Raw genomic sequence first — 17,470 nt, 5'->3', positions numbered from 1 at the left:
TTTTAATCATGAAAATAATATGTTCACGCATAAATATTATATCTGTCATGTGTACCTGAGATACACAAGAAAAGAAAAGGAAAGAGAAGGGGCCGCAGTCCAACGCGAAGGGCCAACCAGGTTAGCAAATCGCTATCCATGAAGGTCCATGATGCCTTAGAAGTCGCAAGGGATCGGATAGGCTGGAAATCTGCAATACGTAATCATGTGCTCTACTAGAAGGGCACGACCCTCAGAACTGAGGAGAACGAAGCAAGGAGGAGGTACCTGAGATATCGTGAAAACAGCCTCCTCGGTCCTGAGCCGTCGGCCGACATGCGGTGGGCGGTCAGAGTACCGCTCAGCAACAGAAAACAGTCCGTGTATATCCAGCCGGCGCGGCACCACGACCACAGCGGCGAGCTTACCACCTGGAATTTAGATTTGGGTTTTTTGAGTAAAACTAACACGACTGTACACTTAATATTTATAACTAAAACGGGACTTTATCGCGTGTACCTACCTACTTTTTAGTACGTACAAAACTTTATTTACACTCAGATTTATAGACGGGTCTATCGTTCTATAAATGTGAGTCAATATGTGTTCAAAGCGCGAAAGTTAGAAACATTATAAAAATTTATTTATTTTCCTTTGTCTAATATAAAAGATTTTTATTTATTTGTTCACGGAACACTTATTTTATTATTCCTCCAACCTTTTAGTTTTCAAATGATGAGTGGATAGATGAGAGTAGCCCAGAATCGGCTCAACAGTCTACCACGTGACATGAGGCTTAAAAAGTGATTATGATGATAATGAGGCAGGGTCCGAAATCTTGGAAAACGATGATGTGACGCTGCATAGAGGATATAATTTCACTTAAAAACCGAAATAGGATGTCATATATTAAAATTAAAGAATAATTCACCAAGCCATAATTGGCATAAAGAGCTTAAGCCGCAGTAGAATCTATGGCACTTAGGACTATTGTTAGTTAGCCGTGATAATTACTCAACGAAGTAAGTATTTTTAATTTTTTTAAGCTTATCTCGAGGTCCACAGCACACAGAGTCACTAGTTTTATACTTTTTAACTGCCTTAAAAATGTTATTAAAAATTTAAATAGTTTTCACGCATTCCTCTAAGTTAATTAGTTAATTACTTTACAGTTTTAGCTTTTTTATTTAATGGCTCTAGCTAAACATGATGTTGTCTTTAAATCAGACCCTACACTAAAAATAAAAGCAATGAAGCAGTGAATGATGTGTCGTATGTTGTAGTAGCAAGGCGTCGCATATCTTAAAACCGCTGGAATATTACGACACATTTTCGTTTGTAGACAAACGGCGTAGGTAGGTACCATAGCGTACGTTTCGCCTGATGTAAGCGAACAACAAACCCTAGGTCTTTTGAAACTATGTATCTACAAAAATGTCACTAATAGCTCATTTCCGACCCTTTCCAGTTCCAGACCGAGATGTGATTGTGGGTAATAAATGCCTCATATCTATGGCCACTTTAGCTGCCTGTCACCACTTGTTAAATGTAAAAAGTAAACCATATAACATTATCAAACTGCAAAACGGGACGGGGCTTAATCGATTAGTCTTCTCCGAGACCACGGGGACAACGCCGTCCTCGAAACGTCGGAGGTAAATCTTAAAACTTAAATACGCGATTAAGTCCCGTTGTGCAGTTTGATAATGTTTAATAATCGTGAAAGTTTAAATCAGTGTAAACCATATAAGACCACGTGGGGTATTCTGATTCAGATAAACATTATATTGAAATGCAGACCAATAAATATGTTTTAATTTGTATTTAATTACTTACCTAATCAGTTTGATTACCTCTGTCCATATCCCCATACGTTGACGGATGTGTCCGGCGAACGAATCTTTCAGACATATCTAACTTACAAAGCCGTTCGGGCTTATTTGAGTTGGACTACTTACTTTCCGATAAAACGAAGCCATTATTAGGATAAAGTAAATAGTAGACCATATATGACCACATGGGGTATTCTGGTTCTGATAAACATTTAGAAATACAGACAAATAAATATGTTTTTATTTACTTATCGAATGAGTTTGATTAACCCTGTCCATATCCCCATACATGGACGGATGTGTCCGGCGAGGGTGTGTAATGGTTAATATAATTATAAAAAAACTATCATACATTTGTTATAACGCCACTTGATATATTATTGTATGTTATAATGTAATTTTTATTATACGTTTCCTTTATTATATTATGATTTCATCTAAACTGTCATTGATATAATGCCTAATGTAATATAATTTTCAAATAGTATATAGATATATTTTATAATTACATTTGTTATATTATATTTTTGTATAACGTAATACTTCATACAATTTTGTCAAGTATAAATATATATATTGTATAACATTTTTTTGACATATTTCTTTTACTGATAACGTAGTTTTACTTACTTTTTAGTCAGACCTACTGCTTTTGCTAGCTATTTCATTTTAGGGAGGTCGCAGTTCTAACCTAACCGAACCAATTTCTTCACGGTTTTCGTTCTGCGGGGGCCGCAGTTCAAACCTAACCTAAACCACTTTTTTTGCTCGAGTATTTTATTCTACGGAGGGTCAAAGTTCTAATCTAACCTAACCCTCCTTTTGTTAGGTAGTTATTCGTTTGTGCGGAGTCGCAGTTCCAACCTAACCTAACCCATTTATGCCAAGCAACTATTATGCCATATAAATAATTATGTGATGTCACTTGTTATAACAAATAATGTGCTTTAGAGTATGTAATAATTATGGCAATGTATATTAGACGAAGTGTTAATATACCTTATGACCATTATACCAATAATAACATTATGTATACCGTTAATTAGGTATTACGGTAGTATGCCATTTATTACGTTATTCAAAATAACGATATATCAAACTATAATATATGAAAAGTAATTATAACAAATGTAATGCACCCGTCCGGCGAACGAATCTTTCAGACATATCTAACTTACAAAGCCGTTCGGGCTTATTTGAGTGGGACTACTTACTTTCCGATAAAACGAAGCCATTATTAGGATAAAGTAAATAGTAGACCATATAATATGACCACATGGGGTATTCTGGTTCTGATAAACATTTAGAAATACAGACAAATAAATATGTTTTTATTTACTTATAATGCGTTTGATTAACCCTGTCCATATCCCCATACATGGACGGATGTGTCCGGCGAACGAATCTTTCAGACAGATCTAACTTACAAATCCTTTCGGGCTTACTTGAGTCGGACTACCTACTTTCCGATAAAACGAAGCCATTATTAGGATAAAGTAAATAGTAGACCATATATGACCACATGGGGTATTCTGGTTCTGATAAACATTTAGAAATACAGACAAATAAATATGTTTTTATTTACTTATCTAATGAGTTTGATTAACCCTGTCCATATCCCCATACATGGACGGATGTGTCCGGCGAACGAATCTTTCCGACAGATCTGACTTACAAATCCGTGCGTGTATGGCTAGCTGATAAGTAAGGTAGTTCAGTATGCAAGACAATAAACCACTACAATCAATAATTACAATACAATACCATCGTATATTTACAATGGCATAGCAATTAAAAATGTGCCGCCGATGCGTCATACGCTAGAACAAGCTTGGCAGCTTGCCAATCGTATTAGGTGCGACATCGGGGATTTAATGAACCCAATTCTTTAGATGGAGCACGCTCGAAAGTGAGAGTCAGGTCAGGACAACAGATTAGAAGATACCTCCATAAAGCAAGATACAAAAATCCGGGCAGCTACGTCAATTTCGACATTTGCGGTAGAAATTAATTTAATTAACGCGATTAACAATTAATTCATGAAGTTTAAATCACATTAAAAATAAATAATATATACTTTTTAATTTTAACTTCAAAACTTAGTACCTATAGCGGCGTACCTAAATTATACCTCTACACCTATAGTTATGTTCTAAATTTCAATCAAATCTACCTTATAATTTTTGATACGTGCAGGCGGATAATTATGACGTCTAACAATTTTGGCTATGGAGCCGTAACAAAATAGGCTCTTTGAAGTCAGATTACGATACGCGAGTTGCGACTACATTTATCCAATTTGGAATTGGAAAACTAGTTTCTATTTGTATTTGTGATTTGTAGCGCGAGGACGAGCCGAGCGTACAATTGAATGCGTTTTCCAGTGACTTATTTTTATTAGGCAAAAACGTAGGTAGCAATTAAATTTTATTGTATGTACCTACAAGTTTAGTGAAGTGATCAGATAAGGTTTGCAATTTGCAAACGCTTTACTTAATTCGTTTTGACGTTTGTTTAATCCCGTCTATTTATAATTTATTTTTTGTTCAGATCATCAAAGAGATAAGTTGTCGTTTGCATGCAATTTAGCAACACACAACTAAGTCCAAAAGAGGATTTAGCTACCATTTTTTAGTGCTCGCAACACAATATTACACACCTCTGTAATCTTCAACCGATTATTGTAGGGCGTAACGGCGACCGGTAAAAACTTGTGGGCGACCAGCAGGGCGATAGTTGCCAGCCCCCTGATGCCGTGGATGCAGGATATCTCGTCGTTGGAGCCTGGCGCGGTGAGCTTCTTCAGCGTACTGTACAGGGAGAAAGAACTGAGGAAACTATCTGAAAATAAAGAACGTAACTGTTAAAACGACGTAAAAAGAAGGCCTTCTGACTACGTAGGTAATTTGGCACTACAACTTTCCATCCCAGGTCGAAGATCTTGGGGCAGACCCAGAACAAGATGGAAGGATATAGTGCTAAAGGACATGAGTGAGTGCAAGTCATCCGAGGACGATGTCGAGGACGGGGCGAAGGGGAGAAAGATAAGCAGGAAAGCTGACCCCACCACTATGTGGGATAGATAGCTAGGAAGAAAGAGAATTGTTTAAACCACTTAGGGTGCCTTTTCGGTTGTCTCTATGATCATGCTACTCTTTCTACCGCCGTTTACATGATGTTCTAAGATATTAAGTGTTATTGATAAAGTTAAAACAGTTCTAATTACACTGATCTTCAGAATTTTACAATTAATATCAATATATTCGATTTAATGCACAGTAGGTACAATGTGTTAATTACTTAGCATAAATTACCTACGAGTACGCGTACCTACTGCTTAAGCTGTTGCAACTACTGAAGGGTCAATTCTTATTGTTTTCTGTCAATAGATTCTTGAGGTGTAAACTTGACCTAGGGTAGCATTGGACTGTTTCGACATTCCTTTTGGTTACACATGTTCGTATATATGTTTAGGTCTTTTCAATGTCAGTCCTTAAGAATTTACAGCATTTCATCGGGCTGAAATATTTACTTAACTAAATATTTTGTATTTGCTTTCTTATTTATTTCATAGTAGAAAAAAATGGAATAAAACTCGGGCTAATATCTACTTAAAACCCAGAAAATTTATGGGCCAAACCGAAAATAATTGAGGTGCAGGATATCTAATACCTTTAAAGTAGCAATTCTTGTATCTTTATATTTTTATTTATATATATTTCGGGGATCTCGGAAACGGCTCTAACGATTTCGATGTAATTTGGTATATGGGGTTTTCGGGGCCGAAAAATAGATCTAGCTAGCTAGGGAAAACGCGCATTTTTGAGTTTATATATGTTTTCCGAGCAAAGCTCGGTCTCCCAGATATTAAGAATAACACATGATATGCTAAGTGAAGTCGAAAAAACATCCACCTGTAGATTTAGGTGCATCGTCTTTATCTTTTTCTCCTTCTTCGGCCTCCTGGTCGCACTCGGCCTTGTCGTCGGCATCTTCGGTTGGCAGCTCCTCAGAGCTTCCACTAGACAGATAGTCCTGGACGGTGGCCACGAAGACCAGGAGAAGGATGATGGCGTAGAACGACCTGCGAGCAGCATACAAAATCAAACTAGTACCTAAATAAAATCAAACTATAGACCGACCGACCGCTTAAATGAGTCCTCGCCTGCGCGGTACGGGGGCGACGATGTAGGACGACTAAGGGGGGCGGAGAAGGTGCGGGCGGCAGGCGTACGGCGGCGGGGTGGGTCGGTCTATAGTAACATCGTCACCAAAATGTAACCTATACCATGCGGTTTCCGGATTCCGTGTAATGCATAAATCTTGCAATTCAAGTTATTAACATTTGGTTACTAAACCACAAAACACATCATAATCTTTGCTAGTATACTAAATCTAATCTTCTTCCTCGCATTGTCCCGGCATTTTGCCACGGCTCATGGGAGCTTGGGGTTCGCTTGGCAATTAATCCCAAGAATTACACTAGTTTTTTACGAAAGCGACTGCCATCTGACCTTCCAACCCATAGAGTAAACTAGACTTATTGAGATCAAATAGTCCGGTTTACTCACGAATGTTTTCCTTACAGAAAAAAAAAGTATACTAAATCTAATGCCTACAATAGTGTAAACATTGTAACAATTGGCAACCGCCGAATACCTACCCAAATAAATAACTCAGTGGTCCCTTATAAGTAGTTTAACATGCTAACAGTGACACATTGATTGCCGCTAACTAATAAATTTACTAATGTCAGAAACGGCAGAAACTTTATCCCGAGTCGTAATTAATTTTGTAAACAAAGACGTTTTTTACAATTATTTACAAGAAAATTTGTAAAGTTCTGACCAATAATGAAAGAATGTCTTCAATTGCTTTTTAGGGTTTCGTACCCAAAGGGTAAAAACGGGACCCTATTACTAAGACTCCGCTGTCCGTCTGTCTGTCTGTCTATCTGTCACCAGGTTGTATCTCATGAACCGTCATAGCTAGGCAGTTGAAATTTTCACAGATGATGTCGCCGTGTGCCTGCTACACTGCCACATCTCAAAAAACCGTTTTTTCGAGATATCGCGTCTCAAAGTTGTGAGAATATAGTTCAGGGTGTTTAATAGGATCTTACTCCTTTAGTTTTAGGTCTATGAATTTAAAATTTAGCTTTTTTTACTCGGAATGATATAACCCTCCTTATGACCACGCCACTTTTTAAAAGAAATGTATATTTTTTAAGACACAAGGCCCGAAAGACAGGTATTTAGAGTTGTGGCCGTATTGCAGAAACGTTTTTTAAAGATTTTGAGATGCAAAATTATTGGATAAAGGTTACCATGCAAATATAAATAAAAACACCAAAATAGTTAAAATCCCTTTATTTTTACCCGACTACGGCAAACGCAAAAGGAGGGTTATGATTTTGACCGGTATGTATGTGGGTATGTATGTATGTATGTTCATTTGTTCCCTCATAACTTCTAAAGTACACATTATAATTTGACAAACGATATGTCATTCGAATTATCTTAATCGTCCGCTGGTTATAGGCTATATGAAGTCACAAAAAAATGAACAAGGCGTCCTCTAGAGGTCATAAAGTCACGAACGAAAAAAATAAAAATAAGTAATGATTACGTGATGTATATCATTTGAAAGAGCTCAGTTAGCACATTTCAAATATATAAATATTGTTAGCTTTTGCACCCGGCTTTGCTTGCATGCACCCGATGAAACATTAATTTATCGGGTAGGTAATTCGAACTACGAATCTACAAGCGCTCTGGATTCTATCCGCGTATTACCCGACTACGGCGATACAAGAAGGTATTTGCAAAATAAATTTGTTTGGCCGCTATAAACATAGTGTTTTTTTAATGACCTGCAATATTTTATAACGTGAATAGGTATAGAAGTCCAGATCAGCCAAAATGTATGAAACAGCCGTACAAGAGACGTACGAAGCTCGCTGTACGCGTTCCAAAGCCGGGTGCCTTCGGCGCCCTCATACTAGAAGAGTCGGGCGTAGCCCGTCGTACGTGGCGCGCTGCAAGCAGTCCAAAGCCAGGCGACTTCGACTTTCTCATACTAAAAGTGTCGACATACGTGACACGCTGGACGCTTACCAAATCCAGGCAAATGCATGAAACAGCCGTACAAAAGACGTACGGGCACACTGTACGTGTTCCAAAGCCGGGCGCCTTCGGCGCCCTCATACTCAACGCGTCGGGCGTAGCCCGTCGTCGTACGAGGCGCACTGTATGCGTTCAAAGCCGGGCCGAATAAAAGAGTCGGGCGTAGCCCGACGTACGAAGCTCGCTGTACGCGTTCCAAAGCCGGGCGCCGAAGGCACCCTCATACTAAAAGAGTCGGGCGTAGCCCGACGTACGAAGCTCGCTCTACGCGTTCCAAAGCCGGGCGCCTTTGGCGCCCTCATACTAAAAGAGTCAGGCGTAGCCCGACGTACAAGACACGCTCTACGCGTTCCAAAGCCGGGCGCCTTCGGCGCCCTCATAGTAATAGAGTCGGGCGTAGCCCGACGTAGGAGGCGCACTGTACACGTTCCAAAGCTGGGCGCCGAAAGCGCCTCCATGCCAAAGGATGGCGCAGCCTGATATATGTGGCGCTCTGCGTGCATTTCTGTACTGGGGATGCCCTCGAAAAAGTAATATAAAGTGACTTCGAATAGTTAGTAACGAAGTCATGACCCCAAAATTAATTATATAAAAAATAAGTTCAAAAACTAAAACCCAACTACTGCAAATCGCGCTCTAAAAGTATGAAACAAGATAGAATTCTTATCTGAAGTTATCAAACAGGAAATATTATAAATGTTATAATTTTTTTAATAAAAAAATACAACGTAATATGTATAATTTACTACATTATTTATATTTTTACAGAGATTCAGAGGATAGCTGCGGTCGTAAGGTAATGTGGCTACCTTAAAGTTTATAATCGTGGCATACGACCATGCACCGCGATCCTTTGAATATCTCTGTAAATATATCAAAAATGTAGTAAATTTTATTACGTTGTATTTTTTTATTAAAAAAATTATAACATTTTATAATATTTCCTGTTTGATAACTTCAGATAAGAATTCTATCTTGTTTCATACTTTTTAGAGCGCGATTTGCAGTAGTCGGGTTTTAGTTTTTGAACTTATATCAACTTTGATAGGAACAAGATCACTGTACGCGATAATAATAATATGTGTAACTCAGCTAATTATTATTTTCTAGGACGCAACTCAAAAGCTTCATTTAAAACGTGTGCTATATAGCCACAACTCAAAAGTATTGGCTGTATTGCAGGGAATTGTCTGACAATTTATGGTCAAATCCATAAGGCCACTTGTGAGAAAAAGGCTCTTAAAGACCTTTTTTGCTATGGCTCTCGAAATAAGGTCGTAAATTGAACAATTTTGAATACGAATCTGCAATAATCCAGAAAATCAAAAATTTTGAATTGTGGCCGTATAGCAGGCACACGGCGATGTATTTCTGTGCCGGTGCGGCATGCCGCTATAACAACAAATACTAAAAATAAATATTTCATACAACAAACGTGATTTTTTACCGTATTTTGCGTAATGGTACGGAACCCTTCGTGCGCGAGTCCGATACGCACTTGGCCGGGTTTTAAAATTCTTAATGACTCACAACGTCAGCACTGTCGGAAGCTCAAACCACTCGTCCCATGATGATTCGTGGATGTGGCAGTCCCTCTCGTCAATCTTGACCTTGATGACCAGGCCGCTGGTGTGCTGGTAGTGCTTGAGAGAATCCTTGATGACCACCTCGGCATCCTCAGGGTTGCAGGGCGAGGGCACGCAAACCCCCCAGCTCAGCGTAGAGAAACGCGGCACGAAGTGACCTGGCTGAACGAATTATGATATGACTTAGTATCTATAATGCATGATTTTATCTCAAGCAGCCGTTGGTAGAAGATAAATAAAAATGAAAGCAGAAGAAACTGGCCCGAGAATCAATTCAAACATCGTAGCCCAACCCGCCCACTTTACGGCTGTTTTGAATCGAATAATATTCCGATTTATCCGAAAACTAGATTCAGGTTTACCCTTGTCCATTAAACTTTTGTAGTAGTTGATCATTTCCACATGACATATCGGCCAACAGACCTCCAACACTAATACTAAAACTCACATCATCTATCCGGCTCCTGATCAGGTTTTTGGCCTGGGCCAGGTGCACTGGCACCTCCAGCTCTTGGTGTTCCGCCTTCACGTCCAGCCGTGCCAAGCAGTACTTCCCCTGGACCTTCACCACACTTCCGGTCTCCAGCTGGACGCGTGCCCTACTTCCTAGACACTGGTCGAAGTCGCCCAGTTGAATGCCGTTGCCTTGAAGGATGCCCGAGGGAATTTTCGCTGACGCGTCTAGCACTGGAATTATAAATGTTAGTTAGTACACTAACATAATATAAAGACTAAAAAGAGTAATCTCCGAACATTATAAAAATTGATGTACGAATCGTACATCTATTTTTATCGTACGTCGTCTTCATCGTACAGTACGATGTTCTTTTGAATTACGGACTGCCCATCGCTTAATATCCTGGTTAATTTTCGAGATACAGATGTAGTGCATAATTATTTTGCATCGTATTTTCACGGAAACGTGTCTTGCTATTTCATCAGTCAGTCTCGGTACAATAAGCACCGATATTGACTGAAGTAACATGAAAAATACGAACGTTTCCGGAAAAATACGATGGAACACAAAATTATGCACTATATCTGTACTAGCTTTTCTTGTTTGAATGCGAAATATTTGTTAGAAGTTAGACGACACAGACTACTCTTGTTATACCAATCAGCTCTGACACTATATAGCTTTTATTTCCGTTGAGATACTTACTATTATAAACCTTATGTATTAAAGCGTAAAGTCTAGTTATAAAGTTTTATGTTTGAAAAGACACTACTCAGTTTGCGGTCCTTTGGGAGCTACACGCAATAGCGTTGAGTTGGTGTAAGTGTAACTATTTGTTGTAAAAGCAAAATGGAGTATAATTTTCCTCACTCAATGCCCATAAGGCTCTTTAGATTGGAACAGTTACAATGTGACATAAAACATCGTTAATTATACTTCATAGTTATACCAAAGACATATATAACTTCGTACTATATATTCTCTTTGGTTATACTAATATAAGTACCTACATATTATGCATAACCTAGCTGACAGCTCAAGGTCACAGCTTGTAAAGGTGAATGAGCTCTTAAAACAATGACATGTGGACATCTGTATTTTTTTTATATGAAGTGTAACATGTTTTAATGGTGCCAAGATTTTTCTTGACGTGTCTCAGAAATCGTCGCATCGATAGACAAAACAGTGGGTACTGAAAATTGCAAGGGTATGAAATTGAAATCTTAAATCAAAAACGTACAGCGAGCTGCAAAATTCCATGGATAACAGCTGAGTATACAACAAGCGGCAAAAGTGCATGGCCATATATAATTATACACCGTGTTTTTATTGAATTCCGTTAACTTCGGGGTATGGTTAAGTACGTTTAAGAAAACTAATTGGAATAGTTAATTTAAAAAAAAAAAGGTTTTTTTTTGCTTTTTTAAAAAAAATATTTAAGTTTAAAAGGTAATTAAATGAAGCATATAGCGTAGTTGTAATACGGGGTTGTTACATTTAACTCAACCAAACAATTGAAATTTTTGACATATCAATGTCATTTCGAATATCGATCGACCGAGATTGTACCTACTTAAGTTTAGTAGCAAATGTATGAACTCATTCTAAACACTAATTAATATGTAAACCGGCCCTAAGGCAACTGTACACGCTTGTAGAGGCCTTATAAAAAAAACAATTATTGAATATCTCCGAAATGGAGTTAATTAGAATATCGGTGTCTTTGAGAAAGTTACTTGATTTAAGCTCAGGAATGCACCCTTGAAATTAACGGTAATTAAAAAAAACACGGTGTATATATGAATTGTTTTCATTTATACTAATATGTGAACTATTGCAGTTTAGCCGACAGATGAAACAATGGGATAAAAACAATTATGATATCATAAGTATCGTCACACTTTTTTTAACATCAGATGATGGACCCTGAGGTTTATAATTAAATTTTGACACCTCGCCCGCTTAGTAACCTCCGCTGCTGACTGTACAGGTTGCGATTGCGACAATTTCATTTATTAGTATGGCTTCTCTATAGTAATAAATTAATAATAACCCAATGAAAAAGCATAGGGGTCATCGATTAATTACACGATTTTCTAGGGTTTTTGACCCCTCCGCGCCTCATTGCTTCAACGAAATCGGCAAATCGAATAAAGTAGGTTGTACCTATTATTAATATTTTATCAAAATATTTTTGAATATTTTTGATTTTTTATTACCTACGTAGTAATTTTATAACCCAAAACTGATTAGAAAAGCAAATTAAACAAATAAAAATGATTGTTGTTCCAAAAAATTGTTATTTAACTGTACCACAGCAAATGAAATAATTTAAATTAGTTAAAGTGACGTCACAAAGTTTGTGACTCCCCCCGTCCCCCTGTCACAACATGGCACATTTTCTTGACCCCCCCAAACGTGTGATGTAATTAATGGATGACCTCATCTAATCGAGTAGGTATGGTATGTATTTGACGTTTGACGGCAGTATTCTAATTGTAGAGCGATCATGCATGTCGTAAATAATTTACTGAATTCATAAGGTAATCCTGCTCACGTCTCCCGTATCACTTTGGATATTATTCGAGGACTGCGGTCGTGAGCAAATTTATAAGCTAGGGCAAACCTTGAAACTAACCGTGGTATGGTTATTTATGATTTTTCCCCGCGCAACATCTGTTGCCGAAACGGTCGAAACAGTGCCACTATAAATAAATAGCCGTTGTAATGTACTACGCAGGCATGTCGAAGAAACGCTAGTAACTTGTGGTTACCAAAGTTTACTGGATTGAGACCCATCTGAATCATCATTTCACCATTTGGCATATTTATATGCATAATATTCGCTCGCGCTACCCATACGTTGGGAAATGCTGCTCTGGAGTCATTCTCCAAATTCTTTGATATGATATCTGTCTCATTGATCTCACGCACACCAATAATTTAGTGTCAATGAAATATAAGCCAGTATATTGGCTTGGCGCAAAATACGAGGCGGGGCAATACAAGCTACGACACACTATAACATGTACCTAAAATAAGAAATAAGCAGTTTTGACTTATTTACAATGAGTGGTGGTAATTGCTATAACTGTTCCAAATTTTAGGTATCTACTTCAAACGGTCTCTGAGAAAAACGCATTTAACTTATTTGCAAGACCGAAGAGATCCCATAAGTGTTCCATGAACAAAGTTTTGTACGGAACACTAAAAATTATAATGCCAACTATCTGCATGATATTTAATTTTGTCAGCTGTCATTTAGAGAGCTAAGAAGTGAAACAAATATCGAATTAAAGAGTAAGGATAGTAGTTATTTTTATAATTGCGATGCGCTTACTGACTAGCCTAGATGACAATTATTTGCACAACGACAACGAAACACTATCTGTCTCTCTATCGCACTAATATGGAAGAGTGATAGAGAGACAGACAGCGTTGTCGAAGCACAAACGATTGTCATCTTGCCTAGGTACCCAAAAAATTAAGTATAAGAAAGAGACGAGATCGAAAACATGGAAACTCGATAAACTAAAATTGATGTCAAATACGAAAGAAAAGTGTACAAGGCCTGACTTGAAACAACGTCTAAAGGTATTTTTTTAAAATATAAAAAAGCAATTTCAGCGTAGTTGAAAATTCATCCCAGAAGGTGGCAAAGATCGAACATTTTCGTAGTGGACGATTTGATAGAAAGTAAACTAAGTATAAAGGCATGTTATTAGAATACAAGAAAAGTAATATAAAGGTGACAGGAAATGGAAATTGACAATTACACCGACGCGTTCAGTATAGTGCAGCTGCGGTCAGAAATGGAATGTTACTATAAGTTTTTTTAATTCATCCCCAAGGGGGTTAAAAATGTGTTGAAAGTTTGTATTGGGTAAATAATTTGAAACTTCGTTGATATACACAATATTATAAAACAAGGAAAGCAATTTCAGCATTTAAGTATGATTATTTATTTATTCCCCAAGAGGAAAAAAGGGGTTGAAAGTTTGTATTGGGTAAGTAAACTTTTTTGTGCGAGATTTGAAACTTCTTAATAAATCATAGTATTTTTTTATCACACTTGTTAGGCTATGCGGTCCATAAATCCTAAATTTCAACCTAGGGCTATAATGGAAGTCCGAAATTAGGTACGAGTTTTATTATTTCCACGTGTGTGCCACGGGCGGTACGTACAGGAATTACGAACACGTGTTAATGAAGCCCTTGCCTTCGGCTTTGGGTCATTCTCACTCGTTCGTAAATTTTTGTTTTCCGTCATTAATACACTATGTACTATGCTGCACAATGATTTATGCTCATGTAGAATATATAGGAACAACATACTAATTCACGCGTACAAAGTCGCGGGCAACAGCTTATAAATAAATATATAATTAATTATATCATGTAAGCAAATCCTAATAAATGAATTAGAGATTCACTAGATAGATAGATAAATAGAATACTCTTTATTGGCACACCTCAGTAAAAAGATACAAAAGAAAAGTACAATTGATTAAATCCAGACAACAGGCAGGTCAGAAATGGAATGTTACTATAAGTTTTTTTTAATTCATCCTTAAGGGGGTTAAAAATGTTGAAAGTTTGTATTGGGTAAATCATTTGAAACTTCGTTGATATACACAATATTATAAAACAAGGAAAGCAATTTCAGCGTTTAAGTATGATTATTAATTTATTCCCCAAGAGGAAAAAAGGGGTTGAAAGTTTGTATTGGGTAAGTAAACTTTTTTTGTGCGAGACTTGAAACTTCATCTTATTTTTTCATCACACTTGTTTTTTAGGCTATGCGGTCCATAAATCCTAAATTTCAACCTAGGGCTATAATGGAAGTCCGAAATTAGGTACGAGTTTTATTTTTTCCACGTGTGTGCACGGGCGGTACGTACAGGAATTACGAACACGTGTTAATGAAGCCCTTGCCTTCGGCTTTGGGTCATTCACACTCGTTCGTAAATTCTTGTTTTCCGTCATTAATACACTATGTACTATGCTGCACAATGATTTATGCTCATGTAGAATATATAGGAACAACATACAAATTCACGCGTACAAAGTCGCGGGCAACAGCTTATAAATAAATATATAATTAATTATATCATGTAAGCAAATCCTAATAACAACTCTGTACGGATATGATGGTCGTTCTTGTCTACGTGACAGCGAGTTACAACGGTGTCCGTCACTTTCTATCTCGCGATGTTAAAAATTGACAGTTATTTTATCACGTGGATAAAACTATCCACAATACGCCTGCTATTCCAATAGTATAAATTATAACGATTAATCGCATTTTTTACCAAAATAAGGTTGTTTTTTGCAGCTCTTCCTCTTGACGGTATAATATTTATGCGTCTTCTCAACAAGTTTACAAGAAATATTCACGTTCGTTTAAATTACGCACTTAACTTTAGTACAAGTACTTTGATACATCATGCAGCCCTAAAACTTATATTAAGAATGTTAGCATTGTTTAAAATTTGCGGTAAAACTCTCATCATCCAATTAAATTTATTTCACAGCAACCTCGAACAAAAGTTAGTTATTTAATTACGTACTTACTATTCAAAGCCCATAGTTTCGTCCCGCGTAATTGCCTTAATAGGATTTGCCCATGCCGTCTGCATTCTGGATTATGAATCCTTGAAAAATTGGGAGCGAACGTCGGTAGAAAAGCGTAAAAATCTTCAAATTCACTGGCTAACATATTTGGTCGATACAACATATCTGTCAATTGATCAATAATATTAATAGTTTTAGGTTCACTGTTGTCCAACTCCTTCGATTTATTTTTGCCATCTTTTTCTTTTTTCTTTTTTTCAACGGTCTCATCGGAGCCTTTATGCTTGGAAGTCTCAGCTTTCTTTAATTCTGATTTCTTTTCAACTTTTTTTCCTTCTTCAGGTTTTGGAGATGTTTTAGGCTTGGCAGGTTCTATTACAGATTCTTTATGCTTTTTAGATTCTTCTTTGTGTTCCTCCTTTTTTGGAAGTTCAATTTTAGATTTAATTTCTTCCTTTTTAGCTGGCGCAGGTGGTTTTTCTTTTCTTGATTCCGGCTTATTAATTTCTCTTTCTCCTGATTTTAGTTTAGGTTCACTAGGTTTGGTTTCTTTAACAGAAAGCACTTTCTTATCTTCAAGTTTAGAATCTACTTTGACCTTTTTCTCATCCATTTTTACACTGTGAGCATCTATATCTTTTTTCGGAACTAATTTATCAACGGCATCTTTTGTCAAACTAGAGCTCTTATGTTTAAGATCCTTCTTTAAATTTATATCATCTTCATCATCATCATCATCATCATCGTCGTCGTCGTCGTCGTCGTCGTCATCATCATCATCATCCTTGTTGTCTTTCTTAGATTTAACTGGGTTTGATTTGGTTATATCGTCTATTTTCTTTGAACTTTGCTTTACGTTAGCTTTTTTCTTAGTCTCTGTAGATTTTTCTGTTTTTTTCTTAAAGTCTTTATCATCATCATCATCATCGTCGTCGTCTTCATCGTCGTCATCATCATCGTCATTGTAGTCGACCTTTATAGTTGATTTGACTTTGTCTTTTATATCTTCTTTCCTTTTATCTTTTAATAAACCTTCTTTTTTAACTACAATAGGTTTAGGCTTCTTTATAAAACTAGAGTCAGTTTCATCGTCATCATCATCATCGTCGTCATCGTCGTCATCGTCATCGTTATCTTCAAGGAACAATTTTGACTTTTCATAAGCTCTTTTCGTTTCCTCTCTGATGTTTACTTCGGCTTTCTTAGTAAATTCTTCTACTTTTCCCTTATTAGCTTTATTTTTTCCAACGTCTTCATCTTTAAGCTGTTTTGTATTTTTGGGTAGAGATGATTTTTCTCCAATATTTAATTTAGAATTTACTTTAGATTTATCAACATTACTTTTGAAGATATCAAAATCGTCGTCATCATCGTCATCATCATCATCGGCACTATCACTGTCTATATTCAACACAGAACCCGATTTCGCGTTGGCCTTCTGATTGATCAGTTGTTGTTTCTCCCTTACGGCTTTCTTCAGTTCCTCGTAACTTTTGGCACTATCTTTAACACTGTGTTTAGCAAACTTGTCTGCACTATCAACGACACTTCTAGGTAAATCGCGTAAACGGAATGCGGTTATCACTGTCGCCAGGATAGGTAAGCAGACTATAATTAGAGCTAGCGTCCATCTGTTACGCGCCATGACCGACGCGTGAGACGCTCACCGCGCCATCATCGAACCGACTGAGAAAGTTTCAGCGAGAAACGTTACAGTTTATTTGTATCACACGTTAACTAAACGCGAATAGTTGAAAATAAAGACGGATCGTAGATCGTAATGTGATTATGGAGGATTATTTAGCCAATTCGAAATTATATTGGAAAGGAGCTTTTTGTGTTTGGATTTGGTGCGTCTTGTAGCGCGAGGGCACGCACGGTGGCAACAGGCCAAGATTGGCGTAAAAATAGTGTTGC

At 37.3% G+C, this 17,470-nt stretch overlaps 1 protein-coding gene across 1 annotated transcript in view; it reads right to left on the bottom strand.

The window, feature by feature from the left end:
- Positions 1-17,251, bottom strand: part of LOC134666577 (uncharacterized) — a 29,652-nt gene extending 12,401 nt beyond the window's left edge. The window contains exons 1-6 of the mRNA XM_063523778.1: positions 15,554-17,251; positions 9,971-10,209; positions 9,467-9,684; positions 5,726-5,895; positions 4,471-4,652; positions 268-410 (exon numbers count right to left, since the gene is read on the bottom strand). Of these exons, the coding sequence (XP_063379848.1) occupies positions 268-410; positions 4,471-4,652; positions 5,726-5,895; positions 9,467-9,684; positions 9,971-10,209; positions 15,554-17,198 (2,597 nt within the window). The 5' untranslated portion in view covers positions 17,199-17,251. The remainder of the gene's footprint in view (positions 1-267; positions 411-4,470; positions 4,653-5,725; positions 5,896-9,466; positions 9,685-9,970; positions 10,210-15,553) is intronic.
- Between the last annotated feature and the right edge of the window lie 219 nt (positions 17,252-17,470).

Source organism: Cydia fagiglandana, chromosome 8 (assembly GCF_963556715.1).
Source record: "Cydia fagiglandana chromosome 8, ilCydFagi1.1, whole genome shotgun sequence".
Taxonomy (NCBI): Eukaryota; Metazoa; Arthropoda; class Insecta; order Lepidoptera; family Tortricidae; genus Cydia; species Cydia fagiglandana.
Note: the sequence above shows the minus strand (reverse complement) of the source record. Positions and strands in the feature narration are given on the sequence as shown.